This window comes from Budorcas taxicolor, chromosome 12 (genome assembly GCF_023091745.1).
Source record: "Budorcas taxicolor isolate Tak-1 chromosome 12, Takin1.1, whole genome shotgun sequence".
Taxonomy (NCBI): Eukaryota; Metazoa; Chordata; class Mammalia; order Artiodactyla; family Bovidae; genus Budorcas; species Budorcas taxicolor.
The window spans coordinates 36,386,209-36,409,312 of record NC_068921.1 but is presented as its reverse complement, the minus strand read 5'-3'; the positions used below and the strand labels follow the sequence as shown (position 1 = coordinate 36,409,312).

The following is a 23,104-nucleotide window of genomic DNA, read 5'->3' as shown; positions in this document are numbered from 1 at the left end:
AACGAAGATCATGGCATCTGGTCCCATCACTTCATGGCAGATAGCTGGGGAAACAATGGAAACAGTGTCAGACTTTTTTGGGGGGTGCTCCAAAATCACTGCAGATGGTGATTGCAGCCATGAAATTAAAAGACATTTACTCCTTGGAAGGAAAGTTGTGACCAACCTAGACAGCATATTGAAAAGTAGAGATATTACTTTGCCAACAAAGGTCCGTATAGTCAAGGCTATGATTTTTCCTGTGGCCATGTATGGATGTGAGAGTTGGACTGTGAAGAAAGCTGAGCACCGAAGAATTGATGCGTTTGAACTGTGGTGTTGGAGAAGACTCTTCAGAGTCCCTTGGACTACAAGGAGATCCAACCAGTCCATCCTAAAGGAGATCAGTCCTGGGTATTCGTTGGAAGGACTGATGCTGAGGCTGAAACTCCAATACTTTGGCCACCTCATGCAAAGAGTTGACTCATTGGAAAAGACCCTGCTGTTGGGAGGGATTGAGGGCAGGAGGAGAAGGGGACGACAGAGGATGAGATGGCTGGATGGCATCACCGACTCGATGCACATGAGTTCGGGTGAACTCTGGGAGATGGTGATAGACAGGGAGGCCTGGCATGCTGCGAATCATGAGGTCACAAAGAGTCGGACACAACTGAGCAACTGAACTGAACTGAACGTCTGTGAGATGAAGAGAATAAACACAGATATGCTCAATGACATCCTGTTTTTATTCTGTTCAGTCTCTTTAAATTTTATGTTGGTACTGGGTACTCATTATGAAGAATTTTGATAAGCATAAAGAACGCCAATAAGCCAAAGAGGAAACTTTAAACCATCCTTAATTCCATCGCCAGAGACGCCACCAAAGCTGCTGTTGCTGCTTTCCATACAGTGTGCAGACCCCCTGCTTTCTGTGCATCTGTATAAATTGTGTACTTCTGTGTGTGTGTGTGGATTCTTGCGGTGAAACTGAGCAGATACTTAGTTGTGCGTATGTATTTTTCTTTTCACAGGATACAGTGGAGAAGATTTGTATAAAGGAAATAGGAACAAAGCAAAGGTTAGTACCCAAAATACAAAACCTGTTAGTTATACAGTGAACATTCATTTTATAGCTGAAGTTATCAATTAAAATTACACAGAAGAGCTGCATATAATTGGTCAGTAATTGGGATGTTGGACTGAGCCACCTCTCTGTTCACTTCGGTAGCTTTTCTCTGAGCATGTCTATCGAGATGCCGCACATGATTGAATTCATCTTCAGTGATACACACGACCTGAGAAAAAAGGTTAGTAGATCTTTGCTTTTACTTCTTAAGAACTCGTATTTTAACATGAGTTTTCCAAAGCAATACATGCATGTGGTTTTAAGTTAAATTACACCAAATTACATCAGCTTATAATCAGGAGCAGCAGCTGGTCCTGCCCCACCCATCCCCATACCACCGTCCAGGGACAGAGACCAACTTTACATGGTTTAGCTCTTTTCTGGTGGCTTCCAAAGATTTAATTAAATTTTTTACTGCTTGTTCTTGTTTCAGAAGAACAAACATCTGTTCCAGAAGTTATCTTTTTTTTTTCCCACGTGTGCTTCTGTTTATTTATGTTATGGCTATTACGTGTGTGCACATGTTAAGTCTCTTCAGTCGTGTCCAACTCTTGACCACCCTATAGACTGTAGCCCACCAGACTTTGTCTGTCCATGAGATTCTCCAGGCAAGAGTACTGGAGTGGGTTACCGTGCCCTCTTCCAGGGGATCTTTCTGACCCAGGGATCGTGACCCTGCATCTCTTATGTCTCCAGTATTGACAGGTGGGTTCTTTACCACTAGTACCACCTGGGAAGCTCTTCTGGCCATTATATTGAATATAAATTTTTACATATTTTTCACTCGACTTTGTATTGTAAATATTTTTGCAAGTATTCAAATTACTCTGAGATACAGCTTTTTATAAGCGACTATCCATTGTGACTATATAAGAATCTATTTATCATTCACGTCTCGTTAAGTTTTTAGGTTCTTATTTTGTGATTGTTGATTTTAAAAAAGCTCTCCAATGTCTATCTGCTTGTCTTCTCTGGTCTCCATTCCTTCTTGCTGGAGGATCTTTCTCTGTCTAGTCTTTTCTTAAGGCTGCCAGAGGTATCTTTTCTCTTTCTGTTATGGCAGATGAAGATGTAACCCACTTGCCCTCCTCTGACCTCAGTGCGCATGTTTCTAACCCACTTATTCCAAGAGTTATAGTATGGTTTTGGTTAAATCAATTTGCTGCTATTATTTAGTCACTAAGTCCTGTCCAACTCTTTGCAACCTTGTAGACTGTAGCGCTCCAGGCTCCTCTGTCCATGGGATTCTCCCGGCAAGAATCTGGAGTGGGTTGTCCTTTTCTCCTCCAGGGGATCTTCCTGACCCAGGGATCAAACCCATGTCTCCTGCTTGGCAGGCAGATTCTTTACAGCTGTGCCATCTGGGAAACCTGGTTACATCAATAGTAAATGTTTAAGTTATTTTGAGGACATAAATGATAATTACACTGAGCCAAGAAATGTATTATGATGGCTTTTTTTCTTTTTACTTCTTCATATAATATTTCTTGGGTGAAAAGAAAATTGCCGTTTTCTTCATCTTCTAGTACTGTTTCTTCTCATTTGTTCTAACCTGTCATGTAAAGCCCCTCTGGGGCTGTTTTCGCTGTCTCAGTGAGTCAGCGACTCCTCTTCCCTGACCCTGCCCACTCCCCTGGGGCTGCTGTCCACGAGGCTTTTCCTCTTTAGTTCCCAACACCTGACAGAGCACAGTCTCCCTTATAACCCAAACATCTGAAAACATTCTCTTCTGTGTGCTCCCTTCCCACTGGGTAGGTGATCCCACTCAGACCCTTGAAAAAATTGTCATCCTGCCAATGAGAGATTAAACCCTTCTGAGAGATTAAACCTTTTTATCCTCTGTTCTTGATAGGCAGTTGTTTTGTTTTTGACCCTTGAAAGAATTTCGTGTCTTCTGTTTATCCCTGATGTTCTGAAAGTTCATCAGAACCTGACATTCATTCAGCATATGTGTAATTCCTGGCCTTTAGTTCTGGGGAATCTTCTTATATTTTAATGCACAAGTGTCCGTCACCCTTTCACCTCTCAGTGACTCTTAGTCAGACATCCCTGAATTGAGCCCCTTGTTTTCTTACGTTTTCTCTCCTGTTGTCCGTTTCCTTGTCCTTTCATCCTGCTTTCTGGGTGATGTTCTCAATTGTAAGTTCCAACCATTTTATTGAAATTTTAATTCTCTCTCTCTTTTTTTTTTTTTTTTTTTGCTAGAGCTCTTTTCTGTTCTGTAAGTATTCTCTTTTTTTATGGCTTTTTGCTCAGTTGGCCTCCATTGCCGGGGTCCAGCCCTGGTGGATCCAAGGAATTCGAAGCGGGGATAGAGTCGGAGTCTGGGAAAGGACTATTTAATTAGGAATATAAAGAGAGATTAGGAAAGAATAGTGTAGTGGGAAATTTAGTGGAGAAAAGATGCTGAATAACTTGGTTTACGGGGAAAACTAATAAAACCTCAGGACAAGAGGTTTGCACCATCTACGTTAGGCCACCGGCACCTGTTTGAATAGCAGAGGGTGGCCCGCCTTAGGCTCCCTCTCTCATGGGTCTTAGAAGCCAGGGCAAGTAAGTAGACGTGGTAAGCCTCCCCACTCCAGATGGGAATTCATCCTGAAAAGGAGAGGGAGAGAGAGAGAGAGATTTGACATGGGGGGAGCCAGATTTCCAAAAAACCAGTTCGAGAAGCTGGTCTGAGAAACTGGTCCATCCTTTATTGTCTGGAAAAAAGCCTTTTATACTTTTGATTGTACATAGAGATCAATGGATAATACAAAATTATGCAGCATTAGCAGCCTTGACTCTTATCGAGACCAGGCTTTTCTCTCTGCATACCTAGCTGTATACACAAGTCTTAGGTGATTGACATCATCTTCTAGCCAGAAGGCCAATTAGCATTTTACGGCCCTTTTCTGATAAGGGTCTGTCAACCAGAAAGCTTAATAGTGTTGTTCTTCCCAAAGTCTGCTGCCACTCTCAGAAAGCACTAAATAAAGTTACATTCTTACATAGCAAGGACACAACAATTTATAACAAGAAAGTGGAGTACAGTGATTTATAACAAAGAGAAAGTTAATTAACTCAAAAGTCTAGTGTTGCTAACATCAAAACTACTATATTCCTATTTCTGCATCCCGATTACATTGATTAATATCCTCCCAGGTGCCTAAAAGATAAAGGATATGGAGGCCTGGCGGCAAACATTAACTCAACCAATGAATCCCTTCACCAAACTAATTCTTAGCTCTAAAAAGGCTCTATATCTTTAAGATATTTTAAGCTTCGTGTGTCTCATGGTTGGGGGGCTGTAAACAAATACAAGCTGTAAAAGTCTCCAGCTATCAGGCAAGTTAGGGAGCCAACAGAGGGATTTAAGCTGAGACATTCCTTTCATAGGCAGGAGACCAGTTGGAGCTCTAAGTTAACTTTTTCCAGAGAAAGGTGGTGGTGTGTGGAAAGCATAGTACAATAAGGCAGGCAGACTCTGGTTTTTGGCGGGTAGATGCTCAGGCAGAGGACCCCTTGAGACCTGACTCGCCTTGCCTGTCAGGTCTCTCTGCATGACCTTGTCATGGGATCTCCCGTGCTGGCTCCCAGCACTCCATTTTCATGTTAAAGGCTTTTCCTCCAGCATATGGGTGGCCTCTCTCTATGTTTGTCCTCAGAAGTCAGTTAGATACTGTGTGATAAGTGGGGTGAGTGGGCCCCAGGGCTCGAGGCTGGTGGCAGCTGGTCCACTGGTATGGGGGTGAGTCTCTTGTGTGTTTTTACCCTTGGGCAGTTGTGCCCAAGGTTGTTCACAGTATAACTGGGGACGCCAGCCTTCACTTCACTGCCCTCTGTGTCTGTGCTTCATTATACTTAGGACTCCTGAGTCTGGACTCTACTTGGTTAAATTTCTCAAAGTAATAAATCTTCAGTTTCCATTAATGAGAACAGGTGCCAGCTGCTTGCTACCAAGGGCAGAGAGGGGACCTGGGCTATCAGCTCAGGGCATGATCCGCTCTCCGGTGCCTCCGAGGGGTCCTTCCCAGGGAGCTGCAGGCCCTGAGCCCACAGCTCAAGGCCACACTGCCATGGGGCTCGGGCAGTGGCTTCCTCTCCTCTGGCTGAATCACTTCACACAGCTCTGTCAGTTCTCCATCTTCTTATTGAAATTTGCTGGCATCTTCTCTGCTTTTTCCTTTGTTCCCATTCTCAATATCTTTATGCCCTTTTTATTGTAGAGAGTTTGGTGATCTTGCTAGGGAATAGAGTTGTCTGTGTGCTCAGTCATGTCTGACTCTTTGTGACCCCATGGACTGTAGCTTGTTAGGCTCTTCTGTCCATGGGATTCTCCAGGCAAGAATACTGAAGTGGGCTGCCATTCCCTTCTCCAGGGGATCTTCCTGACCCAGAGATTGAAGCTGTGTCACTTGCATCTCCTGCATTAGCAGGAAACTTCTTTACCACTTCACCTGGGAAGCAAGGGAATAAAGTTAAACACATGTAAATAATACATCCTTAACAAGAACCCCTCGGCATCAGAGAGCTTTTGCTGTGTAACAAACAATCCCAACATTTTGTGGATTAAAACAATAAGTATTTGTTGTTTCTCAAGCTTTCCTCCTGTTGCTGGGGACAGGATGGGCTGGGACAGGTGGCTGGTGGCCTGATGTCAGCTAGGGTGCTGGCCCTCATCTCTCACCTGGCATAGGTTAGCTCAGAGCTCAGCACAACAGAGAAGGGCAGCCTGTTCCCCAAACACAGCACAAGCCCCTGCCTGTATTCCATCTGCCAGTGTCCCCTTGGCCACAGCACATTCAAGGGCAGAAAAATAGGCACGACCTCCTGAGAGGAGGAGCTGGAGAGTTTTACTATAGAGGGCAGGCCCAGAAATCTACCATACCACCTTTGTCACTTAAAGCCTCCCCTCTGTATTTTCAGAAGGTATTTTATACTTACAAAAATACTATTTTACAATAAAGGCATAATTCTAAAATTCCCATTGGGTTTTCTGTTTTACTATTCTGTGTGCTATCTTCTGCATCCAGATAATGGGATACACAGACCAGTCATCTTTGGGTCCAGGGTCTGAGACTGTCTCCAGGGGGCTGAGTTTGCTTGTGTGTATCCACAGTAGATGGAGAAGGAAATGGCAATCCACTCCAGTATTCTTGCCTGGAAAATTCCACGGATAGAGAAGCCTGGCAGGCTACAGTCCATGGGGTTGCCAAGAGTCGACCATAACTGAGCGACTGAGCACATGTATCTTAGAACCAAGAAGATAAAAACATGATCTGGCAAATGGATAGGAAAGCTGTGGTACATTAAGCTCAGCCATTAAGAAGAATACATTTGAATCAGTTCTAATGAGGTGGATGAAACTGGAGCCTATTATACAGAATGAAGTAAGCCAGAAAGAAAAACACCAATACAGTATACTAACGCATATATATGAAATTTAGAAAGATGGTAACGATAACCCTGTATGCAAGACAGCAAAAAAGACACAGATGTATAGAACAGTCTTTTGGACTCTATGGGAGAGGGTGAGGGTGGGATGATTTGGGAGAATGGCATTGAAACATGTATAATATCATGTGAAATGAATCACCAGTCCAGGTTCGATGCAGGATACAGGACGCTCTGGGCTGGTCCACTGCGATGACCCAGAGGGATGATATGGGAAGGGAGGTGGGACTGGGGTTCAGGTTGGGGAACACATGTACACTTGTGGCGGATTCATGTTGATGTATGACAAAACCAGTACAATATTGTAAAGTAATTAGCCTCCAATTAAAATAAATTTATATTAAAAAATAATAGATAAATTTTATTCTTGTTAAAAAAAAACGTGATATTGGTCACACTTGTAAAACCTACAGTTCACAATTTGGGGAGCTGTTGACACATGTTGATTTTTAATAGAGTTATGTAAATCATGCATGGATTTGCTACTTGATAGTATGATGTAATTCACTTATTTACGTAGTTCTCACGCTTGTTTATTTTGCAGAGAACAGACTGCAAAGCTGTGATTAGTACTGTGGAAGGCAGCTCCTTAGACAGCAATGGATTTTCTCTCCTCATCGGTTTGGTTGATGTGTATCTCCCAAGAATGTGGGTTGAAAAGCATCCAGAAAAAGAAAGCGAGGTATACTCCTTCTTACTTAGAAGTAGGAGATACTGTTGAAAAATTATTTTAGGATAGATCATTTAAATTTGGAAATGACTGATAGTCTTGAAAAGCTAGCATTACAAAAAAGAGCTCTCACCACCCCAAGATTTTACAATTAAAAATATTCGTGATAGAGGAGATTCCCTGGCAGTCTAGTGTTTCCACAGCAGAGGTCTCAGGTTCAATCCTTGGTTGGGATCCCCGCATGTGAGAGGCACAACCAAAAAATACTTATGATATCAAGAATGAAAAATTTTTGTGGTTTCAAGCAAAGCCCCCATGTGGCATATTTCCCATAAAAATGGTCATTTTTCTTTTGTTGTTGTTTAGTAGCTAAGTTGGGTCTGACTCTTTTGTGACCCTATGGACAGTAGCCCATCAGGTTCCTCCATCCATGGGATTTTCCAGGCAAGAGTACTAGAGCTGGCTGCCATTTTCTTCCTCAGGGGATCTTCCCAAACTAGGGATCGAACCTGAGTCTCTTGTGTCTCCTGCTTTAGCAGGCAGATTCCTTACCACTGCACCACCTGGGAAGCAATTTTTACCTTAATAGTGTTCATTGCTCAGTTGTGTCTGACTCTTTACGACCCCTTGGACTGTAGCCAGCCAGGGTCCTCTGTCCATGAGATTCTCCAGGCAAGAATACTGGAGTGGGTTGCCATTCCCTTCTCTAGGGAATCTTCCTGACCCAGGGATCAAACTCAGGTCTCTGGATAAAGGCAGATTCTTCACTGTCTGAGTCACCGGGGAAGCCCTAATTTTTTTTCTTTTACCTTCAGTTCAGTTCAGTTCAGTTCAGTCACTCAGTCGTGTCTGACTCTTTGCGACCCATCACCAACTCCTGGAGTTCATTCAGACTCACATCCATCGAGTCAGTGATGCCATCCAGCCATCTCATCTTCTGTCGTCCCCTTCTCCTCCTGCCCCCAATCCCTCCCAGCATCAGAGTCTTTTCAGTGAGTCAAATCTTCGCATGAGGTGGACAAAGTACTGGAATTTCAGCTTTTTTACCTTAATCCCTACCAAAAAGAAAATGTGCCTTCATATATTACATTGGTTAGTCTGTATACTTTTTACAGCTTTTAAAACATTGATACTGTAAAAAGATAGAAAAGTTTTTATGGCTGTTAGACCGTATTATGTGGCTGTTATAAATAATCTCTTCTAATTAAAAATTGAGAGCAACATCAGCAAGATGGTCAAATAAGACATCCTTTGCACATACCCCAAACAAATGGGCAATAGGTTCATGAAAAAATGTTTAGCATCACTAATCATCGAGGAAATGCAAATGAAGACCACAAAGAGGTATCACTTCACTCCTATTAGAATGACTGTTTTCAAAAAGACAAATATTGACAAGGAAGTGGAAGAAAGGCAACACTCGGACATTATTTATGGGGATGTAATCCAGTGTAGCTGCTATGGGGAACAGTGTGAAGGATCCTCAAAAAATAGAACTACTAGGACTTCCCTGATGGTCCAGTGGTTAAGAATCTACCTGCCAGTGCAGGAGACACAGGTTTGATTCCTGGTCTGGGAAGTTCCCACATGCTGCAGAGCAGCTAAACTCATGCTCCACAAATACTGAACCTGTGCTCTAGAGCTCGGGAGCCGCAACTCCTGATGCCCAAATGCCCTGGAGCCCATGCTCCCATCTCTGCAATGAGAAGCCCGAGCACCACAACTAGAGGGTAGAGCCTGCTCACCGCAGCTAGAGAAAGATCCAGCACAGCCAAAAATAAATAGTAAATAAAATAAACATTAAAAAATAGAACTACTATATAACCCTGCAATCCCACATCGTGGTATATTTCAAAGGAAATGAAATTACTGTCTCAAATACTAACACCCCAGTGTTCATTGCTGCATTATTTATAATAAGACATAGAAACAACCTAAGTGTCCTTTGATGGATGAATGAATAAAGAAAATTAAATATATACACATATGTGTAACATATGCAACAGATATGTAATATATGTTACCTACAAATACAGAAGAATATTACTCAACCATAAAAATAAGGAAATCTTGCCATTTGCAACAACACAGATAGACCTTGAGAGTATCATGCTAAGTGAAACAAGTCAGAAAAATACAAATACTGTATAATCTCATTTACATGTGGTGTCTAGAAAAAGCTGGGCTCACAGAAACAGGGGGTAGAATGGTAGTTGTTACCAGGACTTAAGGGTTGGGGAGTAGAAATAAGGTGGTGTTGGTATGAGGATACTAATGTCTAGGTATAAAACAAATAATTTCTGGGGATCAAATATGTAGGATGATGACTGTAGTTAAGCATACTGTGTTGTGTATTTGAAGGTTGCTAAGAGGCTAAATCTTAGATGTTCTTGCTGCTAAGTCATTTCAGTCGTGTCCAGCTCTGTGCGACCCCATAGACGGCAGCCCACCAGGCTCCCCCGTCCCTGGGATTCTCCAGGCAAGAACACTGGAGTGGGTTGCCATTTCCTTCTCCAATGCATGAAAGTGAAAAGTGAAAGTGAAGTCGCTCAGTCGTGTCCGACTCTTAGCAACCCCATGGACTGCAGCCCACCAGGCTCCTCCGTCCATGGGATTTTCCAGGCAAGAGTACTGGAGTGGGTTGCCATTGCCTTCTCCGAGATGTTCTTGCTAGCTAACCTTGTTGTGGTAGTCATTCCACAGTACTGTGTGCTAGATGATTGCACTGTAAATCTTGACCTTACACAATGCTTTATGTAAATCGTGTCCAGTAAATCTGGAGGAAAGTTTTAATGGAAACTAATAGTAGTTCTATTTTGAGTGTTGGTTGGTTATAAGATAAAAGGTCAGTGTGTGCATTTCAGTCATCACACACCACGGTGGCAGAGAGTGGGACATATTCATTATTCATTCATCCTGAAGGCACTTTTGATATCACAGCAATGTTCATATATTAATTCTGTATTAGTTCTGAACCTCTCGGGTTTATGAGGTTCACGTTGGGAACCCCAGCTCTGACATTCTGCTTTTTATTTGATCTCCTATAGGCCATCTCATTTTTGAATAAATCTTATTCTTTTTGTTTTTATAGTATTATTTTGCCTGATGAGAAAGTTTTCAGATTTTACATGTAAATCTTTTCCAAGAGAAATTACACATTTATGCCAAATGTTGCAAATCCTAGGTACATGTGTATCTTGTTTGTACCTTAGAGGGCTATTATGTGAGATACTGCTGCTGCTAAGTCACTTCAGTCGTGTCTGACTCTGTGCGAGTCCATAGACGTCAGCCCACCAGGCTCCCCCACCCCTGGGATTCTCCAGGCAAGAACACTGGAGTGGGTTGCCATTTCCTTCTCCAATGCATGCAAGTGAAAAGGGAAAGTGAAGTCGCTCAGTCGTGTCCGACTCATAGTGACCCCATGGGCTGCAGCCTACCAGAGCCCTCCGTCCATGGGATTTTCCAGGCAAGAGTACTGGAGTAGGGTGCCATTGCCCCCACTAGGTGTGTACAAACTCAAGGGTCTTTGAAGTGCCACAGCTGAGTGTGGTTCAGGTTTGCTGAACCCTGTAAGTAGCGAGAATTAGTACCTTCTCATTCATCTTGCCTGTGATGTGGGTTGTTGTACACTGGCTGTGCTCCTGATGAAGAGCACACTCCCATGTACATTAGTGTGGGGTGTATCTCCCTTCTGGAGGATTAGAGGATTTCTTTTCTTTTTTTTTTTTTTTTTTGCCAGCCTTTCCCACTGACAAGTGGCACATTGCCATGAGGGTCTGAGAAGTAGTGAGAAGCCATGGGCCTGAGCCCACAGAGCCTCATAGTTTAGGTTGGTGACTCTCAGTGCTTTGTAACTGTCCCAACTATGAGTCCATCGTTTAGAAAAGCTGTGGCGTGGGTTTTAGAGTGAAGTTCTGGGTCTCTCGGTGCATGTAAATAACCAGATGAACTCAAGTGATAAGAAGCACCAGCCTAGCTCCTGTTTTTCTCCCTTTAGGCCTGCATGCTTGTGTTTCAACCAAATCTTGGTATTACCGTCCCTGACAAAGCTGAGAGGAGTGAAGTGATTATTTGTCTTGATTGCTCCAATTCCATGGAGGGCGAGACATTCCTGCAAGCAAAGCAGATTGCCTTGCACGCACTGTCCTGTGTGGGAAAGGAGCAGAAGGTGAACATCATCAAGTTTGGCACAGGTGAGTGCTCCACCCTGCGCCTCCTCCAAAGCGTCAGGATGTCGGTGGAAAGGGGTGACTGTGACCTCTGTGTGGAGTGAGAGGCAGCACAGCGAGGTTCAAGAGCAAGAACTCTAGAGCCAGGTCCCCAGCTTGAATCCCAGCTCTGCACCTGAGCCCTGGATGTGGCCTTGGGCAGCTTACTGGAACTTGGTTCTCTCATCTGTGCTGCTGCTGCTGCTAAGTCACTTCAGTCGTGTCCGACTCTGTGCGACCCCATAGACGGCGGCCCACCAGGCTCCCCCGTCCCTGGGATTCTCCAGGCAAGAACACTGGAGTGGGTTGCCATTTCCTTCTCCAAAGCAGGAAAGTGAAAAGTGAAAGTGAAGTCGCTCAGTCGTATCCGACTCTTAGCGACCCCATGGACTGCAGCCTACCAGGCTCCTCCATCCATAGGATTTTCCAGGCAAGAGTACTGGAGTGGGGTGCCATTGCCTTCTCCTTCTCTCATCTGTAATAGGAGAGAAATAGTCCCTCCTCATAGTGCTGTTGTGAGGGTTGAGCTCATGTATTTAAAGGACTTTAAACAATGCCTATCATATAGAAAACACCAGATGAGTGTTACTATTGTTATTGTTACCAGTTGAACTGAGTGTGAGACCCTTGGTCTGATGAGTTCAGGGGTCCAAGTATCAGGACAGAACCTCTGAAATCAGCACGGTGGTAGAGGAGCTATTAGGAACAGTCTCAGGAGGCACCAGATGAGCCCCACTGAAGAAAGGACTGTCCCCTTCAGGTGGAGTCCAGGGGCCTCTCAGCCCCTCAGAAGGAGCAGCATGGGGTGTGGGGACAGCCACACCCTGCTGATTCTTATTTACTGTGCTGTTTGGCAGAAGAGGCAGCCCCTTCACGAAGGAGGAAGGAGCCGGGGTCTGCTGCTGCTGGTGGGGAGAGGTCAGATGAACAGGGACATGCCGAGGGCCAGAGGGTGGCGTGGCCTGCTGCCTGGGCTGTCCCCATGTCCTGTGTCTTCCTCTGCACGTAGTTGGCTAAGGAGCAGACTCCTCATGCACAGCCTGACCCAGGTCGTTTTTGCTCAGTAAAGTGCGTCATTTGAATGCAGTGGAATTTTTTAAAGGAATGCTGTGGTGAATTTTTTTTATGTATTAAAATTACCAACCATTATTATTGTTTGTTAGTGGTCAAAAAGTGAATATTTAATGGCAACATCTTACACCAGTCTTATCACACAGGTTACAAGGAATTATTTTCATATCCTAAGTGCATCACGAACAATAATACGCCTACAGAGTTCATCATGGTGAGTACCAGTAACTGCCTTTGTCCTCTGTCTTCTCTCCATCAGGCTTCAGTGGTTCTGCCGGGTCTTTCTCCCCAAGAAGCCCTAGTCCTTCCATTTCTGTACGTGGATGGGCTCTTTTAGTTCATTTAAAAAGTGATATGAACTCATTAAGAAAATGGAAAATTAAAAAAGAAAGAAAAAATCGTTCACAGTCCCACCATCTGAATACAATCAGCATTAACAGCTTTGAATGTTTTGCTCTGTCCCCTTTCTTTCTTTCTTTTTTTAAATTGAGCAAACTAGGAATGACCAATTGTGTCCTCAGTCCAGACTAGCTGGCAATCCCAGGGGTGTTTTGATGAAATAGTTCTTTGAAAACCATAAAGAAACAAACGCCAACTAATAATATTATAGGTACTGTGTGACATGAAATAAACTAAAAGGATAGTTGTTCCACAAATGAATCATTAGGAAAGAACTTCCTTTCGGTGACAATAACCCTCACTAAGGGGTGTGCTTCAGTAAGTGATTACAGTTGGTGGTGAAGACACCCCAAAAGAAGTAAATGATTTTGCTTAATTTCCTTCAGTCTGCCACACCTACCATGGGAAACACAGATTTCTGGAAGACACTTCGATACTTAAGTTTGCTGTACCCTTCCCACGTGTTACGGAACATCCTCCTCATATCCGACGGGCACCTCCAGAATGAGAGCCTGACCTTGCAGCTCGTAAGAAGAAGCGTGCCACACACCAGGCTGTTCTCCTGTGGGGTCAGGTGAGCACAGGCGGGCTGGTCCCACAGGGAAAGTCAGCAGGTGGGAGCTGCTTGGTGCAGAGGGGCCGGCTCTGGGCTCTTGGCCCTGGCCACTGCCTGGGTCTCAGAGCCTGAGCAGCCGCAGGTTAGCCGTGACTCTGGGGGGAGGGGGACCTTCACCCTCTGCTGTGAGGTGGAGATGACAGTGGGTCTAATAGGCTTACTCTGAAAATCTTGTGAACTTGTATACATGGAAACAGCCAGCAAGCTCCACTTCAGTGTTGGAGACTGTTACTTGAATAATTGAGCCTAACCTGACAGGCCGGGCACACCCAGGCCTGATTGTGACCCCACCCCACCCCACCCGTGGCTGCTTTGTCCCTCCCCTGAACCTCTCTGACTGCTGCCATTTTCTCACTGGCATTTGCTCACCCTGCTGTGTACAGGAATCTTTCTCTACAGAAGCTAAAACCCATAACTGTTGGGGTTCACTCTCTCCCCATTTATAGTTAATGTTTTTGCATTATATTGAGGATTATGGTGCAAAAATAAGACAGCGGAGAGCGGGAGCCATGCTGGCATTTGCACACAGCATGCCTGACCCTGCCCCCCTGCCCTCCCCCGCTGTGAGGTCACTGTCCTGGCCAGTGGGCATCGGCCACCCTGGGCAGGACGTCCCGCTGCATAGGCAGGGGTGAGGAGAGATGTCCAGGGCTCTCCTACCCATAGTCATAGAGCAAAGGGAGCAGATCGTGAGTAGGGAGGGAGGTGACCCTGAGCTTGGACACAGTTTGTCCAGTTTTTAATGTTTTTCTATGGGTTTCTTCTTCATTTTATATATACGCATTCGTGTTCACATGCTAACCACATTTCGTGAGTCTTCAGGAGCAGAGACTGTTTATCCCGCCTGTTTAACAAGTGGTCCTCTCAGGCCCACACGGCAACCTCATTCACCCATAAAAGCGTAAATACACATAGACTCTGGCTTAAGGATTTTCTAATCAGTGTTGTAATCAAATCAGTTAGTTTTGATCACTGAAGACATACCCACGTTATCAATAGGCTGATGTATATTTCCAAAATATTTCTCAAACTCTTTTTCGATATTTTCTAAATATTTTCGATATTTTCGATAATTTCGAAAATTATCGATCACTTGTCTAATATTTCAGGAGGAACTTCTCTAACAAAGTACTCTTGATTAGTTGTAGAATAATTGAGAGAAATGTAACAAAACATTGTCAATTAAGTACCAAAGATTTCATTTGCCGGAATGAGAGTTACTTCCTAGTTCTTTGTCATCTAAATGTGGACCAGACCGTAAGACGCAGGCTTGGTTAACTCTTCTGTCAGCCTTGACTTTAGAATCAGCTGAGGGCAGCTTTGACATTCATTGAGAGTGGGTCCCAGTCACCATCCCTGTCACAAACACTCCGCAGGTTTCTCAGAACCATCTCCTCCCTCCTCCAGTGAATCAGAAGCCAGAAATTTATGCTTTTTTCTCTTGTGAAAGAGACATGAGTCTTCTGATATGTGGGAACTTGGGTTACCCAGACCTGCAGATGTTTCCTACTTTCTGGCCTAAGTTTTATATCTGCCTTCAGCTGCAAAACATAATGTGTCTTCCACTGAGTCCTAAGCTGTGTCAGTATTCACTACGTGTACTTCAACTTGTTTCTAAAATTCCGTTAAAACGTGAAATGTTATCAGTTCTACAGCAAATCGTCATGTCTTACGGACTCTGTCCCACTATGGTGCTGGAGTATTTGAATATTTTAACTCAAAATCCAAACATAGCTGGAAAAAACAGGTATGTGTCTCAAACATCTTATTTCAGTCTTATGTCTAAATGTGGAAATCTTATCTTCTTAGAAATCAAGTGACAGTAACTTCTGTGTTTTCATCAATGGAAAAGGGAGCTAGAAAAAGGCAAAAAGGTACCCAAAGCGTATGCAACCCACCCTTAGTTACCCCTAGCCTTCCCCCCGACCCTTAGTTACTGCTAGCTTGCACAGGAAACACTCCACTGGGGCGTTCTTCTAGCTAACTTTTTTTTTTTTTTCCAATATATGTATTATTGCATGGACGCAAGCCTTAACCCTGGTTCTGACAACATGAATTCCTCTTCCCATCTCTAACCACTGATTACTATAAACCTCGGCATACTGTTTATTTTAGCCACAAGGAGCCTGTCCATTTATTCCATCTTGTCATCTGGATGAGCTTCAGATTCAAAACACACACTAACCAGAGCTCTGTGGTTTGATTTCTGCTTTATATAATGTCATGGATTGGTTTTTTAAAGTGAAATATTACACATTTTTTTTGCTCGGATTAATTTTTTATTGTGGCAAAATATACATAAACTTTACCATTTTCAGGTGTACAATTCAGGGTTATTAAGTGAACTCACAGTATTGTGTAGCCATCACCATGATCTAGGTCCAGAACATTCCCATCATCCCAAACAGGAAGTCTGTCCCTAATTCTTTTCTTTTTTTGGCTGTGGCATGTAGCAATCTTAGTTCCCTGACCAGGGATCAAATCTGCGCCTCTGCAGTGGCAGCACAGAGCTCAACCACTGGGGACCCAGGGAAACTCCTCTACCCCCAGTTAAACAATGACTCCTCGCCCCTGCTCCCCCAACGCCTCGCACCCACCCTCTTCTGTCTCTGTGAATTTAGCTCCTCTAGGAACCTCATATCAGTGGAATCCAGCAACGTTTGTCTTTTTGTTCCTGGCTTATTTCATTTGGCATAGTGTTTTTGAGGTCCATTCATGTTGTAGTATATGTCAGAATTTTCTACCTTTTTAAGGCTGAGAAATATTCCATTATATATATACACCACATTTTGTGTATCCATTTATTGTCACTAGACTCTGGGGTTGTTTCTGCCTTTTGACTGTGAATCATACTGACGTGATGATTGGTGTACAGGCCTGTGTTGGAGGCCCTAATTTCAATACCGAGAAGTGGGATTGCTGAGTCATGTCGTAACTGCACTTAGTGTTTTAAGAGCTGCCATACTGTTGTTCACTGGCATTTTACATTCCCACTAGCAGTGTGCCAAGGTTCCAGTTTCTTCCACATCTGCATCAACACTTATTTTCACACTTTTTTATTTTATATAGCCCTCCCAATGGATGTGAATTTGTATCTAATTAAGGTTTCAATTTGCATTTCCCTTAGTAACAACATCTTTTCATGTGCTGATTGGCCATTAGCATATCTTCTTTGGAGAAATGTCTATTCAAGTCCTTTGTAGGGTTAATTTTTATAACTGGAATCTACTACACGACAAAGTTGTTTATTGGTAATTAATTAATAGAATAATTTTAAGATGGTTTGTGAATTTAAATTGTGTGCTAGTGCTATTATTAAAAATTCGACTTAGAATCCTTTTGGAAATGTACTCTGTAGCAGGAAGGAGGTAAAAAAAAACAAAGAGCTACAATTCCCAAAGGACAGAATGTAAAGTCATTTTTAAGTGTTAGGTAACTATTTCTGAATGTAACACTGAAAGAGAAATAACTCCTCTTGATAAATAGATAGAAGCCCAGATGGATAGGCTGAGTTCTCCCAGTTGCCACTCGGTCTCCGTCAAATGGCAGCAGCTGAGCACAGACGCGCCGGCACCCCTGCAGGCCCCCGCCCAAGTGCAGTCCCTGTTTCACAGTGAGCGACTCCTTGTCTACGGGCTCACTCCTCACTGTACACAGGTGAGGAGCACGCAGGCGTTTTATTGTGGGAACAGCAATGTGTTTTGCTGATAATTTTCTTTTTCTTTTTTCTTCCCTTTGCTTTACCCCCAAGTCATAATATGCTGCACAGTTTTTCCTGGGATCACAGCGGTTGGTTAACCAAGGGCACTGGAGAGCCTCTTAATTCCCATTAAAATCACTGAAAGAATCACTGTTGAACTAATCAGGACCTTATGAAGTAGAAAAACTACAAGGAATTTTTTTTCCCATTTCAGGCAACTCTACATGCGCTAATTCAAGAGAGAGAGTATTCTACAGTGGTGTCAACTACTGAACTTCAGAAGACAACTGGAACGGTGAGATTGTAAAGTTAAAATACTTCTGTTATTTTCATATTTAATGCACCACATCCTTCCTGCATTGTTTTCTGTGTTGACATCTTAGAACCTGATGTGATGTGGCGGGTTGTCATCTCCACAAGCAAGGACACTGACCATCAGTTTCTAAGGCAGCAGCTCTTCATCCGGGGTCTTGAGTCCAGGAGTATCCACAGGGCCATCAGTGGGCGTAAATAAATGCAGTTAAACCTGGTGTTTTGTGAATGAAACCTTTAAAGGTGGTTCTCAAAGATGTGCATGTCTCCCTACAAGTTGTGTACCTGCAGTGCCTGGTCCTTGCCACTTATTTTAGAATACTGAGTATAACTGTACTGGATGACGAGTAAAACATTGTATATTGAGGATGTGTTTTTTGTTTTTTCTATTTTTGGACTAAAAGCAAATGAATTTGTAGTATTTGCATAAGTACCAAATCTGCTATAGTTAGATCTGGAAAATTCCTAACCTGTCTATGCTATATGCCTGGAGAATTCCATGGACAGAGGAGGCAAGTAAGCTACAGTCCATGGGGTTGAAAAGAGTCAGACACAACTGAGGCAGTAACTACTACTACTATTCATAGGAGTATTTATATAACCAGACAACCATTCCTTATTTATATCTATATAACCACATTGCTGTGGCTCAGTGTTAAAGAATCCACCTGCCAATGCAGGGGTGCAGGTTTGATCCCTGGGTCAGGAAGATCCCCTGGAGAAGGAAATGGCAACCCACTCCAGTATTCTTGCCTGGGAAATCCCATGGACAGAGGAGCCCAGCAGGCTACAATCCACGAGGTCACAAAAGAGTTGGACATGACTTAGTGACTAAACAACAACAACAAAAATAAAGCAAAGCTTTCATTTTGGCATTGAATGAAAACACTTAAAAACTTATTACTTGCCAATGACTTATGTATAGAATTTCAGGGCATCTTTGTATTGTTTGAAAAACTGAATCTCAGTGGGATTTTACCTGGGAGCAGGTCATTTTCCATAAAGTCACAATTTTTATAGTTGTCCTTCCACTGTGAATCGTGGCCTTACCAGTAAAAAAATGGCAGGAGTTGGAATTGTCACTGATGGGAGATGTTGCCTTCTGAGTCCTGTTGTTTCAGCCATTTGAAGAAAGGGCAGTGCCCTGGCCCTGACTTCCTGGTGCTCTGTCTGTGGCCCCTTCAGAGTGGAGATCACAGTCAGGCCTCACAGCCCTGGGCTGGCTCTTCCAGTAGAGCAGTTCACATGTGTATAGAAAATGCCAACTATAGGGACAGAATGGAGACAAATGGGTGCCAGGATTGGAAGTGACTGCACAGGGACACGACACAAGGTTTTAATGGGAAGAAATCCCTTCCTCTGTGTTTCAGTGGTGCTCACACACCGTCTGTATGCATGTATACTCAGTCACTTTAGTCATGTCTGAATCTTTGTGACCCCATGGACTGTAACCCACCAGGCTCCTCTGTCCATGGGATTCTCCAGGTAAAAATACTGGAGTGGGTTGCCATGCCCTCCTCCCAGGGATCTTCCCGACCCAGGGATCAAACCCTGGTCTTCTGCATTGCAGGCAGATTCTTTACAGCTGAGCCACCAGGGAAGCCCCCACATACAGTCTGTGGAAGTGAAAGTCGCTCAGTCATGTCCGACTCTTTGCAGCCCCATGGACTATACATACAGTCCGTGGAATTCTCCAGGCCAGAATGCTGGAGTGGTAGCCTTTCCCTTCTCCAGGGGATCTTCCCAACCCAGGGGTCAAACCCAGGTCTCCCGCATGGCAGGCGGATTCTTTACGAGCTGAACCACTAGGCAAGCCCACATACCATCTATGTTAGTTAAAACTCATCAACCTGCACACCTAAAGGGGGTGAATTTCATTGTATGTAAACACATCTCAATTATTTAAATGATTTCCTATGTATGACATGGATTAGAATCTTTTTTCCTTTGGTGCCTGAACAGATGATTCACAAGCTGGCAGCGCGAGCTCTGATCAGAGATTACGAAGATGGCATTCTCCACGAAAATGAAGTGAATCACGAGGTTTGCTTTTTCACGTGAAAGCCATCGTCTGTTTTTCTTGGCCTTTCTTGAGTTGCTTTATCCGTGGAAATGTGAGTGAGGATCAGCAGGTGGAAAGGGACCCCTGTAATCATTGCCGTGTTTTCCATGCCGGGGTGCAGGGTGCCCCATAGTTACTTGGTTTAGTTTTTAGTTAGCTCATTGAATGAATTATTGACAGAACAAAGGAGACTCAGATGCCTCCCTCAGTGCCTGTAAAGACACCACCTAGGTGCTTGTGTGTTGTAGGGTGAGTGTCTCCATTTGTGATGAAGAGGCCAGGTCTGGGGGGCTGAGCCGCCTGTGTAGCTCAGCAGAGCCAAGCCCACCTTGCCCCCCAATCACTGAGCCACTGAGCCCCTGGCAGGGGACTCCCTCTGCTACCCCATACCCAGATGACTGCTGTCAAATGATGGCTGGAGCATTAGCGCTCAGCACACTCCTCCCAGGCAGTTGGTTCCCTCAGAAGTCAGCACCCTCCTTCCCACCCTCAGGTCAGCAGCCTTGGTCCTGCTTTGCTCAGGGTCCTTTTCCATCTGAGGGCAGCTGACCAGCCGCATCGGCAGACCAGCCTGGACCAGTCCCTCCACCTCCCGACACCCCTGGGCTCCTCATCTTTACAGTGAGAGACAGGCTCAGTGTGACAGGTCTTGGCAGCTCAGCAGCCTTGACCTTGAGGGCTCCTTATAAACACACCACAAACCACAAGAAGCTCATGAATATGAATTGCTGTTTCTGTACTTTAGCCTCTCGTTGAGCCCATTTTTTGCAGGAAATGGCAGGTTAGCCACTTGAGATACTTAGGCAGAGCCATCGACTCAATGTTGCAATTATAAAATTATCTACTTATTGAAAGACACCTTTTGTATTATGTAGTACTCATTTAATTGGTCGTATATAGCTGAATAGTGAAAAATAGGACATGATTTCATTTGTTATTCATTATTATTCTGTCTTATTATTCATTTTTCTTAGATGAAGAAGCAAACCTTAAAATCTCTGATTATTAAACTCAGTAAAGAAAACTCTCTCATAACACAATTTACAAGCTTTGTGGCTGTGGAGAAAAGGGTATGTATTGTTAATTCATGGTCATTTTATCTATATTTGCATGCTAAGAAGATGACTCTTGCTCTGTGAAGGGGACCCTCACCCCAACCTGACCATCTTCTCCCCCAGGACACAGGATCCAGTCCGACCCCCAAACATATTCCAAACTAAACATTCATGAGGCTTTAGAATTTGTAATAATAATTTAATGTGATAATGTCTGTTTTCTCTTTACCTGATTGTGATTCAATATAGGATGGTAATGAGTCACCTTCTCCTGATATTCCAAATACTTTGGAACTTATTGCCAAAGAAGACATAGATTTTCTGCCATACATGAGTTGGGAGGGGGAACAACCAGATGCCAGCAGAATGCAAGTGAGTGTTGATTACAAATCAATTGATACAATTGTGTGTGATTACAAATCAACTGATACAATTGATCAATTGTGTGTTCATGCTTTTATGATGGTAAGGGGAACCCTTCGCTAAAATAGCACCCTTTTGATCTGTATACACAGATGCCGATATCTCCCTGATGATGGGAATTTTTGCACATTTTTAAAAATGCTGTTACGTGACTGAGAAAGGTTCCATTTACAAATGTAGCTATAAAATGCAGGAGAGGAACAATTGTGGTTACAGACAAACTGTGGTTCAGGAAGCCAAAGACCTTCCCTCTAAGAGTGACAGGCAGTTCATCCTGAAAGTAGTGATAAAAGCCTATCTAATTATCTAACTTCACCACTAGTATTTATTAAAGTTTGTAGTGCTTTATGCTGTGGCCTTTGTGACCACATAGAAGAAGCTGAGAAGCACAACTTAAATAAAAACTGGAAGATGTTCGTCACTAGTTGTGTCCAACTCTTTGCAACCCCATGGACTCCCACCAAGCTCCTCTATCCTTGGAATTCTCCAGGCAGGAATACTGTAGGTTGCCATTCCCTTCTCCAGAGAAATAAAACCTGGAAGACATATACAAAAGCAAAGGAACAAAACAGTGGTAGTAAGACTCTGGAGTATCCAAGTTAGAGAAGTAAAACTGCCAAAATTTAAGAATTTAAAATCCAAGGGAAAAAATTTATGTGCTTCCAAGGTGGCCCTAGTGCTAAAGAACCTGCCTGCCAACACAGGAGACATAAGAGACACCAGTTTGATCCCTGGGTCAGGAAGATCCCCTGGAGGAGGGCATGGCAACTCACTCCAGTATTCTTGCCTGAAGAATCCCATGGACAGAGGTGCCTACAATTGGCGGGCTACAATCCATGGGGTTGCAAAGAGTCTGACACAACTTGGCAACTAAAGAACAAAGTGTAAAGGATCTTGGCTAGCTAAAACAACTTTGAAAAGAAAGAAGAGGTTGGAGGCCTTACACCATCTGATATCGAGGCTTACTGTAAAGCCACAGTAAGTAGGAAAGTGTGGTATTAACATAAAATGGACATCTAGACCATTGGAACAGCGTGGAGAATCTAGAAATACATCCAGATATATAGGGCCAATTGTCTACAGAGGCCCAAGGCTATTATTCAATGGGGGAAAACGATCTTTTAAAAAAATGATTTTGAAAAGATTGTATAGTCATGTACCAAAAAACAAAGCAAAACCCCTCTACCCTAAGCTCACTTCATATAAAAAGATTGACTGGATTATTGGCTTGAATGTAATAGCTGAAACCTGAATATCTGGGAAGAAAACAAGAGAAGACCTTAATGAACTAGGGTTGTACAAAGCTTTCCTAAATTTAAAGGACAAACTACAAAATAAATTGGTGAACTGGACTTTATTAATATCAAAAACTTTTATTCTTCAGAAGACACTGTTAAGAAAATGAAAGGGCAGACCACAGACTGGGAGAAAATGTTTGCAAAACATATCTGACAAATATGTTTATCTAAAATATATAAAAAAATCTTACAATCCAATAATAAGAAAACAATCCAGTAAAAAAAAAAATAAGCTGATCATTTTAGAAAACTCTCAGTTTCTTAAAGAGTTAACTATATACCTATCATTTGACCCACCCAAATGAAATGAAAGTACGTGTTTACACAGAGACTTGTGCATGAGTATTCATTGCGGCTTTACTTGTAGCAGCCAGAAGTTGGACACAACCATCAGGAGATAAATGAATAAACAAATTGTGGTACAAGAGTAACTACTCAGCAGTAAAGAGGAGAAATAGTGTTAGTCTCTCAGCTGTGTCTGACTCTTTGCATCCCAATAGACTGTAGCCTGCCAGGCTCCTTTGTCCATGGGGTTCTCCAGGCAAGAATACTGGAATGGATTGCCATTCCCTTCTCCAAAGGATCTTCCCGACCCAGGGATTGAACCCAGATCTTCTGCATTGCAGGCAGATTCTTTACCATCTGAGCTACAGGGAAGTCCTGTAGTTCAAAAAAAAGGTTAAAAAGGAGAATTAACTATTGATATATATAACAACATGGATAAATGTCAGGGCAGTTATACTGAG

At 43.3% G+C, this 23,104-nt stretch overlaps 1 protein-coding gene across 1 annotated transcript in view; it reads left to right on the top strand.

Annotated features, from left to right (window-relative positions):
• PARP4 (poly(ADP-ribose) polymerase family member 4) overlaps positions 1 to 23,104 on the top strand; it is a 73,827-nt gene that overhangs the window by 32,003 nt on the left and 18,720 nt on the right. Inside the window, exons 19-30 of the mRNA XM_052649956.1 lie at positions 1,011 to 1,057; positions 1,208 to 1,286; positions 7,089 to 7,226; positions 11,212 to 11,407; positions 12,640 to 12,707; positions 13,279 to 13,466; positions 15,156 to 15,255; positions 16,995 to 17,165; positions 17,423 to 17,503; positions 19,483 to 19,563; positions 20,557 to 20,652; positions 20,887 to 21,009. Coding sequence (XP_052505916.1) covers positions 1,011 to 1,057; positions 1,208 to 1,286; positions 7,089 to 7,226; positions 11,212 to 11,407; positions 12,640 to 12,707; positions 13,279 to 13,466; positions 15,156 to 15,255; positions 16,995 to 17,165; positions 17,423 to 17,503; positions 19,483 to 19,563; positions 20,557 to 20,652; positions 20,887 to 21,009 — 1,368 coding nt within the window. The remainder of the gene's footprint in view (positions 1 to 1,010; positions 1,058 to 1,207; positions 1,287 to 7,088; positions 7,227 to 11,211; positions 11,408 to 12,639; positions 12,708 to 13,278; positions 13,467 to 15,155; positions 15,256 to 16,994; positions 17,166 to 17,422; positions 17,504 to 19,482; positions 19,564 to 20,556; positions 20,653 to 20,886; positions 21,010 to 23,104) is intronic.